The sequence below is a fragment of the Calliphora vicina genome, chromosome 1 (genome assembly GCF_958450345.1).
Source record: "Calliphora vicina chromosome 1, idCalVici1.1, whole genome shotgun sequence".
Taxonomy (NCBI): Eukaryota; Metazoa; Arthropoda; class Insecta; order Diptera; family Calliphoridae; genus Calliphora; species Calliphora vicina.
The window spans coordinates 96,330,795-96,349,666 of NC_088780.1; the positions used below are offsets into that span (position 1 = coordinate 96,330,795).

Here is an 18,872-nt window from a genome sequence, read left to right on the forward strand (position 1 = left end):
AAGTAATAAATACATCAAAATTAAATTTTGTTCACAGGAAAAGAATGGAATAGTATATGGTATTTAAAAAATTAAAACTTGCCACGCCCACTTGTATTGTAAATAGAAAGGTATCATTTGAAACCGGCATATATTAATTAGTGGGCGTGGCAAGGGTCGGTTAAATAGTGCATATACTGGTATATTGTACGGCGAAAAATTAATAAAGTGTTTACATTCAAAGTTCACTGAATCGTGTTTTTCGTACATAGATCTCGTCTATGATAAATCTTTATTAGACGAAGCTTAACTTCTGTTGCCGGAAAATATTCTTGGGGACTAATTACCGCAGTCGAAAACGATCGAATACTTATTCAAACGTGCAATTTTTATTTATTTTTGAGATTCTCTTATTCGATATCGAATAAAATGTATAGAAAATTATAATGATTGTGCTCGAATATCAATCATTTCTAAATACTTTTTTTGTACAAATTGTACTGTGATAAGATTTACCAACATCTCTGCACAGAGGATGGTAAATCTAAATCTTAACTTCTGGTCCGATTGTAAAATTATGTATGAACAAATCGTAGAGGAGGAATAGGCTTTTAAAAATATGTACAACTTGTAAAAATACGCTGGTATTGAACTGTGGAACTTATTTAAACATATTTTTCTATTTTTGGACCGGTCTCTTAATAAATTAACAAACAAATGAGTTTAAAAAGTGCTAGGTCCAGCACTAAACATTCTAACGGTGGTCCCAACGACAAACTAGAACGAGTACAGTCTGCATTCATGCGCTCTAGAACTAGTTGTGGAACTTTTACTGTTTTTCCTGGGTTGAGTTCATTAAATTGTTTTCCTTAGAAAGACAATTTTATTTATTAAAACAGAAAAAGTTAATTAAACATTGATAGAAAAGTGAACAAAAGAAATATGCAGGGGATCTCATTTAACAATTCTGTTCCATACTCTATTGAGTACGGAAAAACTATTAGTTTTTCTCGATCACTTCGTTTAAGAGAAATTACGGTATTCTTAAAGTAACAATTTCAAAACATCATAAATGTGTTCTTTTGAAACTAATTTTAATTTAATTTTAACTAATTCTCTTGTTTGAATGGTATGAGTTTTACATTTTAAACAGAAAAAAAGTTTTGAAAATCGATTGGAAAATGGCTGAGTTAAATCAGAATGCTCTCCAACAAAAAACCGAAAATTAGCATAACTTATTCATTTTGCAAATGATTTTTATTTACTTAAGTGTTTTGGAAAGCTATTTTAGTATTCTTTTTTTACAAAAATAAAAACAAAATATGTTACTATCTCACGATTAAGTTAAGAGTGTGAAGAAAATTTAAATTTTTCAAAATAGTGCGTTTTTTTTAACTAAAACGACCGTAAGATAGCCATTTCGAAACCGATTTTCAAAAAGTGTCTTCTGTATGAAATCTAAAACATATTACGGTTTCATGTCTGGCGCATATTCTGTCTCTCGGTTTCAATTCGTATGGTACCGAATTTCCCTGCTTTTGGATGAATCCTGCTGCTCGCAAACGTTTTGAAATTGCTGATTGAGTAGCACCCAATGATTTTGCAATTAATGTAATACCTCTAATTCTTGGTCTTTAAACTTTTTTTCTGGCCTGAGCGATTTTTCTGGCACGTTGAAACCGATGGAACACGCGGCACTTTTTCTAATTAAAGAAGTAAAGCAAAACTTGCCGCATAAGACGATTCGTTGGAACATAATTCGACATTTTAGAAGCAAAAATAACTTTGTGGTTACACAGATTTGAACCCCTGCATATTTTTGGTTTAGAACAGTGTTATTTAGACACCCGGCAGAATTTAATTCAAATAATAACTATTTTATGTCAACTGATTTTCTGTTACTAGTATCAAAAAGTCTATAGATAAACCGAATAACTCAATTGGCAACAAATCACAGAGAATCTGTTTTAGATCTGTTCAGAAATAATAATGTAACTTTTAGAAATTTCCCGACAAAAGATCTCGGAAATAATTCCCGTTTAGGAACCCTATTACTATTATATAGATTTATATGGAGTTTGCATTTACATATGTATTTTGAATAGAACAAACATATAAATTTTGCAGTTTTACTTTCTGTTAATGATTTATGACTTATGAAAATCGTTAACATGTATTAAATGTTTGTAATAAAATACTACTCCAAAAACCTTTAAACTTACACATCATAGTAAAGACTAAATAAAATAGTTTAACACTAAACATTTAAACAAATAAATTACAAATTACATTAATATAAAAAATAATATACAAAATAAAATACATACAAACTTAAAGTATAATTATATTAAAAAATAAAACTTGTTTTTATACGTACAGATTTTACAAAAATCGTAATAGAGGGACTTTTCTTGGTACTAAATTTCAAATTGTTTATTCCATTATGGCCACATTCATTATTTAACTTGTTACTTGAGTGTAGTTGTTGTAGTTGTTGATGAAGCATTTATATGTTTATTATTTTTTTATTTATTTTTAATAATGTATTTATTATTGTTTTGTTAAAAACATGGATTTTAAAGGTGATATTTAAACAAACATCTGGATTTATTATTTTAATTGTAAATGGTTGTGTTGGTTTGCTGGATTGGTTGGATGCATTTAATTTAAGACATTTTCAAGACAATAATCACACGTTTATTTACGTTGATTCAGGCGTTGAACACGTACTGGAAATAGACACAAAAAACGTGAGGAGAGAAAAAAGAAAAACAACACAAATTAGTCAAAATTTTACAATTAAGGAAATAACATTAAACAATAACAAGTTTTTTTTCAAACAAATAATTGAAAATTTTTAAGGGTTAATAATAAGGGGTAAAAAATACAACATTCAAATAAAAAATTTTAAAAATGCAGACACCTCAAAAAAATGTTTTTTTTTTAAAAAAAAAAAAAACATTTTCTCGTTGGTTTATTAATTATTATATAAAATCTTAATCCAATTTATATAAAATTAAAATAAGAATTAAGACCTTATAAATTAATTAAGTGCTGGCTGAAGATTTGCATCATTATGAAACCTTTTGACAAAGAATTTATGGTAGAGGAAACAATTTTTGGTTTTAGTAGAGCAGTTCAATTCAATATTCAACAAACAAATAAGGGATAAACATTCCATTTTATATTATAGTATATAAATAAATCGCAGTATATATAGGCTGTAAATAAGAATATGTAAATTCATTTAAAAATATTTTAAATCATTTACAAAGGTTAGTGTTTTTATTGCATTTAAAAAAAAGCTTATTAAAAAACATTTCTAAGGGCCGAACTTTCTTTAGAATTTGAGCTTAAGTTTTTAAGTTTAACAAGGCTTTTTATTTGTTAATTTATTTTCAACAACATTTAAACACAATATTTCTGTAGAAATTTACAAACTTTGTTCAGTTTATGTTGAGTTCATTTAATCCGGTTTCAAAAATTGTTTATCCACGTAGTTTTTTTTTCAGTTTTCAGCATTTCATGATAAGTTGAGTTGTGATTTATTGTAGTTTAAAAACAAACATAATTATGAGATGATCTTTATTTTTTTTTTTATTAATTTTTACACTTTATAAATATGTAGTTGTTGTTATTTTGCTTTGCTTAATAAAATCGTAGTTTTTATGTTTTTTTTTTTAATTATTCTTTAAAATTTACTTAAAAATGTAAATCGCAGTTTAATTTCTAAAGTTGAGTTGTTGAGAAAAGAAGACAAAAGACAAATAATTTGAAATATATGGGAATTGTTGGGTGATGATTTTGATAAAATAAATTAAGATTGTAAGCAGAGAGTATTTAAAAAAAAAATTATATGTATTTTGTTAAAAAAATTCGATATTTTTGAAATACTCTTCTATTGTAAGCATTAAAAATCTGTGTTTAAAACAAAACATAGTCAATTTTATTCAGTCAAAACTAGTTTTTGTACGTATTTTATTTGTATCATTGAAGTATTGTAAAGGCAAATTGTGGAGAGATCATCAAAAACCAATTTTTGTCATAATTGTGAATAATTTAATTGTCAATAAAGTCGTTTATCACAATCAAAACTATTTTCTGTGCGTGATAAAAACAGAATAATGTTTATTTCAAACAGGAAAATAGACATTTCTAGTTTCTAGCAGGTCGACTTAACACAAATCAAATGAACAGATTTTTTCCCACTATCGCACAAAATGTATTGCCATTAATGGCTTCGAAGATAGTCATTTTTTATAACGCTTGCTAAACAGTCGTTAAAAACTTTCGGTCGTATTCGGATGGATTGATGTCCAGGATGTCGATGCGATATCGTCGGATGTATCATAGAAGAGGATCATGCATCAGACTAGGCAAGTGACAAGCCAACAGGAACTATTTGTTCGGCAACACATTATGTTGCCTGATTTCAGGCTCAGATATCGATCCTCACATTAATTGTTAATCTATGTCGAAAGATATACTTGGGCAAGAACAATATTTTGCTGGCATTTGAATCAATTTTTCCTCATCCAACCAAAACAACTCCAAAACGAATTAAACTAATATTTCAGACGTTAGGAATAATAAGAAGTCAATGATCAACAAATCAAAACTTCACCCTTCAATTTGATGTTTTGAGTGAAAAAGTCTTCTATTTGAGTCCTCATTTGAAAATTCGCTTTGTTGTGTTATGGAATGATAAGTGTTTAGCTGTTTCCAATCAATTCAAAACGAATTTGTTCTCTTAACCAATCCATTGAAGAATTTAGTACGAATTAATTCCTAGGCTTAATTCCTTAGTACTTTAAAAGTATTAAATTCATTCCTTTGAGAATTTTTTATTAATATTTATTGCAGAAAGGCTTATTTACAAATGTTATGAATTAATTCAATATTGAATGAATTCTATTGCCTTTGCTTTTAGCTAAATAATTTGTTATGTTGGCAATGGTTTTATGGAATGAATTACTGAATGGTTTAATTCTCAATTAAGATTTTAGTGAATTAAGCTTAAATTTAATTCATTCATTCCATATTGACCATTATATGTTGCTTTCAAATCGAACAACTTTTCCAATCTATGGCCATTTTAAAAAATAATTTTGAGAATTTGGGAACGATTTTTTAAAAATTATTTGAATCAATTGATAACAACTTTTTAAGAGGTTTATTCCGAACACCGAAATCCCATGGCACAGGATACCGATTTATTACAAAAAAAAAAAAAATTAAATTGATCACATGACTACTGTTTATTACGGAAATGATCACCATTAAATTCCATTTGTCGACTGAGAAGAATTTTCCAAGTATCTGTAAATATATTTCAGGGACCGATTTATCGCACTCGTATCGTATCGAAAAATGATTTGGATATCGTAATTATAACAAAATGTACTAAATTTCATGCTCGATATCGAATGCCGTAATCTCAAATCAGAAAATTACGATCGAATTTACTCGATATCGAATGTGGCAATTCGGCCCCAGATTTTTACTAGGAGTATGATACGACAAGTGGTCCTGAGCATCTTTATCAGCAAGAACGTCTATCTTTGAAATAATGATGTCAAAATATAAGTAATAGCACTCGATAATAAAATTCAACTGTAAGCCTATGATTATTTTAAACACAGATTTCTTTACTATCTTTATATTTGTTATAATGCTTAAATATATATTGTGTAAATTCGTGTAAATGTTAAAAACAAAATGAACAAGAAACATGCATAAACATAAATTTCAATTGAAACAAAAAATAACATAAAAAACATGCATCATATAAAAGAAATAGACAAAAATGATAATTTCCAATGAATGTAATGAAAATAAAAAAACATAAAATTCGTGGTTAAATTTTGCAGGATTCAGTGAGGTTATTTTATAATTCGATTCGAATGAAAATCTTTTCTAAAAACGAATTACAAAATAATCCCCCTGAAAAATTAAAAAAAACACTAGCTAACTAACAATGAAAAGAAGTTAGCTACTACAGTTTTTTTTTTCAAAGCAGGCAGCAGTAAATATTTTTGGCATGGCTGGCTAAATAAATATAGGTACTGATTAATCAATGCAGTCAGTTCAAAATTCCAGAGTTCATTTTAAGATATAATATAGTATTGATATTATTTAAAAGCCTTGGGCTATTATGTAACCAAAATTACAACTATAATAATAGTAAGCTTTTTGATAAAATTTCGTAACAGTCAAGAAAATCAAATTTGTAAGAAACTCCTAGTAGCTTAAGAGAGAATTAGTAGCTTAAGATAAAAAGAGAGACAGAGAGAGAGAGTAACATACAAAATATAGATAAACAATGTGTGAATATCAAATCAAACGCAAATGTCATAACAAAACAAGTTTTAGTGGTTTCTTAGAAAGAATCCTTTTGCCAGGATTATAAATAGATACCTTGTTTTTTCTTTGTTACTTCTATAAAACAAAATTTTTAATTTTGTAATAAATTTTTACAAAATCTTGTTTTAATAATCGCAATTCGTTTACTGCTTGTTGTGAGAAGAGTTAAACAATCCTTAAGACTTCTAATGTTTTCTTATGTGTGCGGGTGTGTTTATTTTTTTTTTTAATTTTCTTTTTCATAATTTTTCTCTTTTTTTAGTTTTGAATATGAGTAGAGTATAAATTAAATGATGAGATACGTAGTTTTGATACGGAGTACGTTGATGATGATGATTATAGTTAAACTTTAATTGTTTTTCTTTCAACAAAATATTAGTGATGAGTGCTTTTCTTTATATTAAAATTTATATAAAATTATAGTTAGAAATAAAGCGTTGATTTTTTTATCGTTTCTTTTTTTAAATATATAAAACCTGATTGTTTTTTTTTAACTTATAATTACAAAAATAATTTTTTGAAGATTTAAACAAAAAGCCTTTTTCTACATCTTTTTTTTAAAAAACTCTTTTTACACGCTGCTGTTGACGACGACGACGAGGTGGTGGCTATTTAAATTTCTATTACTGTATTTCTAGTTCATCATCAGTTGCCGCTTTTTGTTTAGTTTAACTTCAGTTTCCGTTTTTTAGGTTTTTCTTAAAATTTATACACATTTCTTTTAATTTTTAGTTTTTTTTTTGTTTTGGTTTTAAATTCTCTCTTTTTATGTTTAGTTTAATTAAATATGCGACATTTGAGTGTGTTTGTTTTTTTTTTTAGTTTTTTTAAATAATTTTTTTTGTTTATTTTTTTGTTTGATTAAATATATTTTATTTTTCGTTTTTCAAAAACTTTATTAAAAATGTTTACTGAACTCTTGTTGGATTTCTGTGAAGATTATTGAAAAATCTGAACTGCAGACGTAACTCAAGATCTTTTCTTACTGTAAACAAGAAATAAATGAGAGAGAAAGAGAGAAATAAACATAAAACATTTATAATAACATAAAATAATAATGAAACAAATAATTTGTAAAAATGGTTTAAACTAAAAAAAAAATAACAGAACAAGTATTATATGAATCAGGATAGAATAGAGTAAGAGAAATATTTGGTGGTACGGGAACAAAAACAACAATAATGGTACAGGTAAACAGACGGCTTCTAAAACCATATAAAACAAATAAGAACAAATTTTTGGTAGGTTTTTGAAAATACGAAATAAAATCATGGGAATAGAAGGTGCCTTAAAAGTCAAAGTGCTTCAAAGGCTGAATAACAAATAAGTATAAGTAGGACAAAAAGTAAAAGGTTTCGAAAGTATGAATTGAAAACAAATAAAGTTTTTTTTTAAATACTGTGGGGGAGTAAAAAAATTTAAGCAAAATCTTAAAACACTTTCGGTATTTCTTTTAAATATTTTTAACAAGAAATACTAATATTAATAATTTTATGTTTATGTATTTACGAATAAAATAATTTAAATGCACATTAGAATGGCCCTATTGAGATAATGAACGATTTTCGATCGATGTTTGTTTCAAACTAAAATATTGATTTTGATTGGTGAACTGAATCAAAGGACATAACATAAATTTGTTCAGAATTTTCTCATTTGCTGATTTTATTGTAAGATATTGAAGTTTGGATGTCTTCTCCGATGACATCTCCAGATGAACGGTTGCATCAATGTAACGTTGTGTTCGTTGACCATTATTGTTTCCTCATGAAAACGGTGTTGAAAACAGTATGTGACGCTCCATAAGGCTGCATTTGGACAGCGTTGAATATTTCTCCACTGGTTATTACTCAACGAAGCACAGTGGGGGAATTGAAAAAATATCCCTCGGGTATATGAAAATATTAGAATTTACAGATTTATTTCCATTTTTTCACACTGGAGCAACGTAATTGACAACTTAGGGGTCAACATTTTCGGGTGGTTCACTATCGACTACGATGCCTAAAGCTGGGTTTCCGCATACACCGTAATCGGCGCCGATAACGAAAACTGAAACTGAAAAACGTTTTCTGAATTGTTTTCGTTTCAGTTGGGTGCGTTGCGGCATAAAACAGAAACGAAATTATTTTTTAATTTTGTATGTCGCACATTAAATAGAATTTCATTATTTTTCACAAAATCTATTATTTTTTCCTCTTCCAATAAAGAAAATTTCTTTTTAAATTTGAAATAAAAAAATAATTAAAATAATTTCGTTCCTACAGCACCGATAACAACCTACTTGAAGTTGTTTTCGTTCCGGCCCCAAATGACAGGTTTTTTGTTACTGATCGGTGCCATTTCGTTCCAAATTTTCGTTGCCGATTTCTGAAACGAACTTTTTTCGGTGCAAATGTATGGAATTTCGTTTTCGGTGCCTATTACGGTGTATGCGGAAATGTAGCTTAAGTAGAGTTTTAACTCATTCGTCCAGGTGGTGACTAAAATTGGTATCAGTTGATGACTTCGCTGATAATAACAGCATGTTAAGTGCAGTGAAGAGAAATTGTTAACTTCATTGAGATTAAAATAGTTAATTTTTATTTGAATATCAAATTCCAATTAATAATCCGATTGGTTAATTTAAAAATCAATATATGTAATCTAAAGTTAACACAATAAGCACCAAAGCCCCAAAACTTCAAGCACTTGAACTTTTTGTTCGAATTTGAATTAGAATGCAAATGTAATTATGCTTTAAACTTGAAAAATATTTGAAAAAATTAATCATTAATCAATTTGTATGAAGAATTCTCGGAAAGTGGTTTGAAACTTGAATATTTTCCATCGAATTTTATTTTAAAGTTTGTCGTTTCGTTTTATAAAATTAGACCCTGTGTTTCCTTTTTACTGGAGAATGCTATTCAAATTAAGTGTAATACAACTGTAAATCAATTGCTTCTAGGCTTGAATTACACATGATTTCAACTTGAATTCCAGTAAAAATGCTTGGGGTACATTCGACACTAGATTCTAGTAAGTTTTTTTTTTTAGAAAATTTTGTAATTATTGCGAACTTTTAATTTGTAATATTTAGAAATAAATTTTATTCTGTCTTGAGTTCAATTTTACTACATATGTAATAATTTAAAGAATACATTGAAAATATATTTTAGATAATTGGAAAATTGGAAATAATCTTTTTTTATTATTAAAAATGTTTTAATTTTCTTAATTACATTTTTAAGGCATTCTTTGAATTATAGTCAAATTAATCTCAAGCCAGAATTTAATTCTAGTAAGTCTTAAAAATATTTTTTGTTCGTATTTTATGAATACATTAAAAGACCAAAAAGGCGATGTTCTATTTCACAAATTATACAGATATGAATCGGCTGGTTTCAATAGAAAAAATAACAAAAGAAAATTTCAAAATGGTTGTGGTTTGAAAAGAGGGACAAATATATTTCACACTCGTTGCCTATTGAAAATTGTATTTTTTTTCTCTCGCTCTGCAAATCACAACCATTGAAAACGTTTGTGACAACGTTCATTTGTTGCATATCTGTAATAATCTGTATTCTACTTCTATCCTAAGTGTCCTTTAAGATTTTGCTTAATTTTCATGTTTAAAAATGTTTCCAAAAAATGTAAATGTATAGACTTTGGGTTTGATTAAAAGTGTGAAAACAAAAATAATATTGTAATAAAAACAAATAATAAACTTAACAACATCCCTGTCAAAAACGAATGTGAAAAGTGTGTCAAAGTTATTTACAAGAAAAAAATATCACACCAATGAATTAAGTATAATGGAATGTGGAATGAAGGCCACCTTATATGACATTAAAATGATTGATGACAACAAAAGCCCCAAAAACAAATGACAAAGATGACAATGATGATTTTCACATGATGTTAAAAGTTTAATAAAAAAAAAACAAAAGTTCAACATCATAGGAAAACTTAAGAATGTTAATTAACAGAAATAACCATTTAAAAATTAAATACAAAATTAAAAATAAATAGTGATATGATATGTACAAGAGATATTTGGTCGGCAAAAATAAAATAATGATGAATAAAACAAACTAAATCTTTAGACGATTTGATATTAGAACAACGAACGAAATAACATTGACTGTAGTAATACACTGTTAAAGGGTGTGGAGAAGTAGAGTTGAATGTACAACAGCATGAACGTTTTCTGGGTAAGAATACAAAAAAAAACACATCTAAGCTTTTATACAAGTGTGTATTGTAAGTAGAACGCTGTATCTGTCTGGCGGGTGTAGATTGTTTTGACTGTGTAATTTGTACAGGAATTCGGTTTTCATTTTTAGATGACTGACTGACTGTGTTTTGGTTTTATAGCTGATTATCTAACTCACGTATGGGATTTGTAGCTGGTTAAATCTTCATTATAAGCTGGCATATCATTTAAATTGGCAGCATTGCTATTATTAGACCTCATAGATGTTGATGACGATGAAGAAGAAATACGATTGGTTTGATCTTCCTCGTAATCAAAATCATAATCAAATACATTGTTACCGCCACCTCTGATAACCATATTATCCGGATCGACCTCAACCTCATAGTCCTCCTGTGGAGGTTGGGGTGATGGTGAGGGAGATGGTGTTAGGGCACCACCTCTAACTACCATATTGTCTGGATCAACCTCAACATCATAATCGATACGCGGTATGGGCGAAGGTGATGGCGATGGTGTTACCGAGGGTGGAGCTATATACTCCATACCAATGTTAGCCGGTGGTAAAATAAGTTTTGGCAAATTTGGTTTCAACTTTTGTACACGTACAACTATTTGGAGTTTTTAATAACAATTTTAATTTGACGTATGATGAAATAATTTATTTTTTTTGTTAATTTACACGTGTTACAAATATTTATGTTGAGTTTTTTTTATATTACAAGAAATAATAAATAAAAACAAAAGTTATTAATGATATTAATTATAACGTTAATTATTTAAAATTATCTAAAAACAAAAAAACAATTGGAACAAATATTACAGGAATTACAAAACGAGAATGAGTTTAGATTGTTTGTTGGAGAGAAAGAAAAACAAAACGACCTTCGTTATGGTTTTAAATATAAATATAATGAGTATTAAAAGAACAAACTAGTAAAAACAACAGGATCAACTATCTCAACTACAAAAATAAATCATATGAGAAAATAAAGGATATTTTGTAATGTTTTAGAATAAACACAACACAATGGTATGATTAATGAAAACAAAAGGTAGGAAAGAGAAGCAGTAAATGTAACAATGGAAATATTTAAGAGGTTATGTAGAATATAATACACGTTATATGAATTTTAATGTATAGTATTTTAAGTTTTGTAACACGTTTATTTTTTTATTATTTTTTGAAAAGTCCCTTTATCTTTTTTCAAATTTAAATCTATAAATTAATTGATTTATATTAAAATAAGTAACAATAAAACAAATTTAACTTTAAACACGCAATTTTATACTTGCAACAAGAACACAATAATACATTTTCATTTTGACGTAGACATTACTTTCACCACGATTTTTAAACGATTTTTTATTCATCATTAGACGCTTACGATATTAAACGCTTAGTAATCCATTTAAAGGGGGTATTTAACATAATTGTTTATTACCTGTAAACCGCCAAAGAGTTTTTGTTACATAGGAATTCTTACAGAGTGTCAAAAGAAATTTAAAATTTAAAACTGAAAGGTATATTTATATAAAAATGTTCACTGTTAAAACAATTAAAGTTATTTCAAAGATTTTTTTAAAAAAAATCAGAATTTATGAAAAATGTTTCAGTATTTGAAAAACGTTTGTATACATTTAACGAATACGACAAGAATGTGACTAGCTTGTAATTCAGTTAAATAAAAATGTTCATATAAATTCGAAAATTATACAATTTATTTCGAATAAACATTTCTTATGAAATGAATTCCACAATATTTTGTCGGATTATCTATTATCATAAATAAAGGACGTACCGAATCTTATATACCCTTTACCAAATTATACTTTAACATAAATATTGAAAACTTTTTCTTCTGAAAAGCAATTTTTATAAATTGCAAAACTATTTTGTGACAAAAAAATAATATTTTTTCCGATTTTGACCCATTGTCGGTCCGAATTTCTATGGTTATCCACATCATTGGCATTTTATAAACGTCAACAATTGGAAAGTTTAAACCTCGCGGAGAAATAATATGCCGCAAATAACAACAAAAAAAAAAACTATAAAAAAAATCTTAAAAATTACGTATAATGATATTAAATCATAACAATAAACCAAAAGAAGAACTACTTGTGATTTATTGAATATAAATTTTAAATTTCCTTTTCATCTGTATCCATTGAACTCTTTGTTATAGCTAAAGCATCGGCAACAGTGAGTGTTGGTGCTTTGAAACATGATGATGACGATGACAATGATAAATTATTGTTGCCATTATTTGCATTTGAATCAGAGATATGTATAAGATTATTATTACAAATGCTATTGCCAATGTTAGCATTGTCAATACTATTATTATTATGATTTGAAGATATATTATTAACAATATTTGTTGTAGTAATATCGGTTTTTGCATAAAATTTCTCCTTTGCATCGTATGAAACAGCGGACGATAATGTAGCAGTTAATGGCGGTGGTGGTGGTGGTGAAGATGATGTTGCAACGTTATCATTTACATTTGTATCTAAGGTTGCTTTATCATTGTTATTATTAATATTGCAAGACGAAGTATGGCCATTATTTACATTATGATTGTGCTCATTATGTAATAAATTTGTATTAGATGATGATAATTTATCAATTTGAGTTTTATCGTTTTCTAATGCAGCTGATTGTTGAGCTAATGATGGTTGAGTTTGTTGTGGTGGTGGTGATGATGATGAAGACTTTACTAAATCTGTATTGTTTTCACCTAAATTTTTGAATAAACAGTTGTAGTAGCTGAAGTTATGAATAAATCTAACAGAGTAACAAGAAAGGTGGGGAAAACTTAAAATTAAACCTAATGACACAACATGGTAAGAAAATCCAGCCTAGAGTATACTTAAGAAAAAAAAAAGGAAAATCCAATAAAGCCAACGTTGATACCTTAACAAAATGTTTAAAATATTTGGGAAAATATGTATATAAAAGTATAAAATTTGAAATGTACTTACTTCTGTCAATATTACGTTGCAAATGTGCAGCAACTCTATGACGGGCATCATTGAATTCAAGATGTAGACCCAGTCTAAGCAGTGATGTGTTCTTTTCCACTAAATCCGTGATTTCCATTTCAATTTTATTACCCAAAACTTGTGATCGCTTTAAAGCAAACATTTTATTTAATATTTATTATAGAAATTTATACAAAATTTTTAAAATCTTACCTGATTAGAAGCTCTGAATTCTTCAATAGTACGACACTTAAGCAGGGCTTTAACTAATGTTACTATAACAGGTGGGCTTATGAAATTTGTTTCGACATTTAATACTCTCAAGGTTTTGCTTTTCTCAATGGCCTCGGCCAATAATAAAGCAGTCTTATCGGTCAGACCCACATTTGTCAAAGACAAAACTTCCAAATGTTCATTTTGAGGCAGTGCTTCAATTAATTGTTCCAATTTCTCATCAGAAATGTTCTAGAAAAATACAAAATTTGTGATATCACATATTTCATTATCATACATATACAGCCCAATTATGAATAAAAATTCCCCGGGAGTTTTTTCCCTTTTCTCATTTTTCCTATTTAAATTCAATGGGATAAAACTCCCGGGGAATTTTTATTCATAATTGGGCTGATAATATACATATATGCATGTGAACTTTTGACAAAACAACTTAAGTGGAATTTTCATTTTTTATTATTTGTCCTTGAAGAACTTTATTATTTGATTCAAAGAATTATACAAAGGATAAATAATAAAATAATTATCGATAAATTCAACAGTTTTTGCAAATTAAGTTGTTTTGTCAATAACAAATCAACAACAACTCCAAATAAGTTGATTGGTTTTCATATGATATCTCAGAAACTAATATTCGTAAGAAGAAGCAGATTAGTGTAAACGGAGCGTTTTGAAAAGTTAGTTTTATTAAAAAAAAACTAAGATATTTTCTTATCTCGACTTAAGATGTTTTGTTCAAACTCCACAGATATATGGTTTTACTATTCATATACATTTCGTTGATTGTATTTTGCAAAAACTCACCTTAATATTATTTAAATTCAGTTCGATCAATTTTGAATCATCTTCTTTAACACGTTTAATGGATTCCTCAACATCTGTGTTGTTGGGTGGATCCATGGGGTACACTTTTTGTTGTGTAGACTTTGTGATGCCATCCCAACCCATGCCAACAGGCTGGCCTTTGTTCAACAAAGAGGCATGGTATTGATCTTGATTCATCATCGAATGGAAACCCAAAATGGCAGCCAAATCAATAATTTCCTCTTGTGTGGCATCGCTCAAAGCCTGCTCATACTCTTCACCCATATCGATGGCGATCTTTTCATCAGCTTCAATTTCACGTACATCCCGTGGTGGTGGTACCCATTTTTTACCACGCACTGTACCCTTGACATAGGGTTCAAACTCGGGTTCATCGGGTGTTTCTATGGCCTGTTTGTTAATGTGTTCAATAAGCTTTTTGCGATTCAAGGGACCGGTAGATTCCTTGGTGCATTCATAACTGCAACGTTGATTTGGTGGCAAGAAGGTATCCTGGGAAAAATAAAAAAAATTGTTAAAAAACCTTTTAAGATTATAATTAAAAAAACGATGATACTTACATCAGGATCAACTTCTTTGGCCAAAATATTAATTTCTTCAGGTGATAATTGTGCCAATAAGGCTTCAACATCCACTTCATCATATTCACTCAAATCCTTGCCATACAACTTGGCTGGTGTAGTTAATGTTGTAGTTTTGGTGGTTGATGAAGTCTGAAAATTAAAAAGATATAATTATTAATAAGAAAAACAAAATTAATTTAATATTTATTTAAACAAATGTAAATATGTATATACTTTTCTTAGGGCTAAATTCATAGGTGGTTGGGGAGCTTTTCTTTTAACTTGGGGCACAGGACGCAATTTAATTCTTTGAAATTCTGGTATATCTTTAGAGGGATGGGAACTGGTAGATTTCTTATTACCATCCATATTAACTTCTTTTTTGTCCATAGCCAATTTAATAAAATATTACTTGATTAGACCACTAGGAAAATACAACTAAACTACAATATTTCTTAGCACAAAGGTCAAGCAGAAAACCTTAAAAACTGTTAAATATGAAAAGAAAAAAATAAAACATTTCCGTAATATTACCAAAATAAGAAAATATTGTTTCGCAAAATGTTGAAATGCGAAAAAAAATCAATAAAAATAATTTACACAAAATCCAATTATGCAAATTTGTATAGAAATAAAAATAACTATTAAATAAGTACTAATTTTAACATTTAAACACGAATTCTGCTCATAGCTTACCATATTTACTTGTAGTATTTATAGGTAACAAATTGAAAAAAAAAAAAATAAAAAATAAACTTTTTATCGCAACACTTGAAAATATTAGACGTTAGTTAGTTAGTTGGTTACAAGTTTGTGTTTAAGCTTTACAACTGCAACTGATTGTTTAAATCATACTCAAACTAAGTTGAGGTCTTAACTTACACAAAAAATCAGTTTCAAAGCCAGCCAGACACAGACGGACGGACGGACGGACATTTGGTTAAAACCTCAAATGCATAAATACATAAAAATAAAATCAAATAGAAGTTTTTTCTTATAGAAGAAATAAAACCATAAAATAAGAGAAAAAAGGTTTTAAAGCTATTTTTTTTTCTTTCGTTTATTTTTCATTTCATTACCCATGTCAGTTGGTCAACAAAGAATAATAAACTGTGTAACAAACCCCAGCTCTAGAAATTAAAGTACGGCATACACGAAATTTAAATACCCAACTATAAAAGTAGTTATTTTTAAACTATAAAAGATATTAAATATCACACACCCATTTGAGAAATTAAAGGGCATTCGGTTTGAAATAGAAATTTGTATTACATAGATTCTGTTTTGAGATTGATTTAACAAATTTTGTAGATAAAAGAAAAAACGTCTCAGAGAGAGCTCGTTGAAAGTTAAATTACTAAGGACTGGACTTGTTTTATATGGTGCATGAATATGGCATTATAACTTTTGTGTTAATAAAAATAATGATTTTTTAACAGGTATTCTGTGTAGATTTATGTTTTAAAACTTTAATTGCTTTTGATAAATAATTTTACTTTATACGAAATACATTCCATTAAGGGTTTAATTGTACATATTGTGTGATTTTCTTGCTGTTAGTTGATGAATTACTTCAAACATTTTTTGGGAATTGTTTTGAGTTCTTCATATTTATTTCATTTATTCTCTGTAATATATTTCAATTATTCTCGGTTGTGGTAAGTTAGGTGGATTCACTACAACGGCAAGGTCCAAGCTTTGATAAATGTTTTTATACAAAATGTGAAAAAAAATCGGTATCAATATTCACCTCTATCGGCAATAACATGTGCAATTTTGTTCCCATGAAATATAAATTTCCCGCGAAGGGAAAATTGCTATCGTGATATTCCCATGAATTTTTCATTCACAATAGTTACTTTTGTTCGTAAGAGCTGTTTATTTTATTGTTTACAAAATTCCATCTAAAAATTCCACAACAAGGTGAATTTTTTCACGTGAACAAAGTTGATGAACGAAAAAAGGAAAATGGAAAATATTTCATGTGAAATATTGATTCGCGATAAGGGTGATTATAAGATTCGGTACAGCTTGAGTTTCGAAAATGTGTCAAACGTTTGTTGACATCCTTAATGTTATTAAAATTTACGAATAAACCTTTTCAAGCGACTCCGTTTTATCCTCATTTGGGTCGATTCTTTTTCATTGTCATTCCGCAGAATTATGTTAATACTACGAGACTTGTAGGATTTGGTTCTGCCTTTTTATAAACTTTAATTTTCCTTCTACATAATGATATTAAATTTCTATTTACGTATTTATTGCTCTTGTACAGTAGTTTCAGTGGTTGACAGTCCTTGGCCGAGTATTTCGGTGCGTAGAATCGTCTGTTGTCGTGGGAATTTCGTGAGAAAAATGTTTTTAGTTTTATCATTCCTCTTTGGAATGTGAATGTCAGGGAATATTTTTTAGAAATTCTCGGAACTTAAAATAAATCGAAATTTGATGATCTTAAATAAATTTTTAAGTTGCCTAACTTCTAAGGATATTCATATTATGAGAAATTTAGAATATTTTGTTGTTTGAAATTTCCCTGCAAACTTTAAATTTAAAGATTCGAAAGAATTAATTCTTATTTCAATTTTCACAATCAAATTAATAATATATTTAATTTTAACAATTTAACAATTCCATTAAAGCATTTAGCACGAATTAATTCGTTGTCATAATTCCTTGGTAATTCAAACGAATTATTTCATTTCTTTATGAAATCATTCTTTATATAATTTATTCCTTGTGCAATCAGTCAAGTTTTCTTTAATTCAAATCCATTACAAAAAGGCATAGGTGAGAATCCATATCAAAACGGACAGAAAACTGCTATTTTCGGATTTGACATCTTCGATTTTAATTAATTTTACAACACATATTACGGTTCCAAAGGGTTTCTCAAATCTATGACTATTTCATCGGAGAACCTTTTCATTTGAAAAATATTTGTGATTTGAAAATTGAAAATTTTTTAAAATTGTCCAAAATTATATACACATAATTGCCCATAACTTTGAAGCTACTCAAAGTCCAACATATTTTTTGATTCCATTTTAAGATATTGTCCTTAAAATGGAGTGAATAAAATTGTTTGCTTCCAAAAGATTAAAGGTAAATTTTCGGAGTACATATATATTTCAATGTAAAAAATATTAAAGAACGCGGTGTTAAAAATTCAAAAAGAACATGGTATGAGGAAACCTATACTCTCTACTATATTCGTGCAAAATAATATCGATGGAGACTCGATTAGTTCAGGAGTTATAAAGAAAAACGTTAAAAGTACGTTTTTTCATATAAACATAGCATACACGGAGTTGTAGTATTTTAGGAAATTTTTAGCTTGAAAGTCAATGGCAACATTTTGAAACCATTGTAAAATATTAGAACAATATGACATGTGAATCCACTATATTTGTTTCAAACACCTAAAACGAACCAAACAAACCATATTTTACAATATAGGGGGCATCAAAACAACACAGATGTGTTTGGTTTACAGTATGGAACGATTTTTTTGTTCATGATGTGGTTGAACGTCTTTTTCCTTCTGCTTGACTTTGTCAAACGTAGGAAATCAGTTGGTTTTGGGAAAAAAATAATGAAAATTCAGAAGAAAAAACTCTTAACATTTAGTAGGTAAGCAGCTCAAAACAACATTGGCAGCAGTTGAATGTTAACAAAACAACAACAACCGCAAATTGTATAAATAAGAAAATAAAAGTCAAAACAAA

The 18,872-nt window shown here is 28.1% G+C and overlaps 1 protein-coding gene across 5 annotated transcripts in view; it reads right to left on the reverse strand.

Annotated features, from left to right (window-relative positions):
• Positions 1–18,872, reverse strand: part of tmod (tropomodulin) — a 301,961-nt gene that overhangs the window by 1,897 nt on the left and 281,192 nt on the right. For 3 of the 5 annotated variants that reach the window (XM_065515195.1, XM_065515196.1, XM_065515197.1), the window contains exons 2-6: positions 15,145–15,297; positions 14,564–15,076; positions 13,739–13,990; positions 13,526–13,673; positions 7,244–7,327 (exon numbers count right to left, since the gene is read on the reverse strand). In XM_065515195.1, the coding sequence (XP_065371267.1) occupies positions 7,251–7,327; positions 13,526–13,673; positions 13,739–13,990; positions 14,564–15,076; positions 15,145–15,297 (1,143 nt within the window). In that variant the 3' untranslated portion in view covers positions 7,244–7,250. Of the gene's footprint in view, positions 1–2,356; positions 2,709–7,243; positions 7,328–10,696; positions 11,149–13,525; positions 13,674–13,738; positions 13,991–14,563; positions 15,077–15,144; positions 15,298–18,872 lie in introns of those variants that run through there. The other 2 variants (XR_010576844.1, XM_065515198.1) reach the window with 2 other exon arrangements.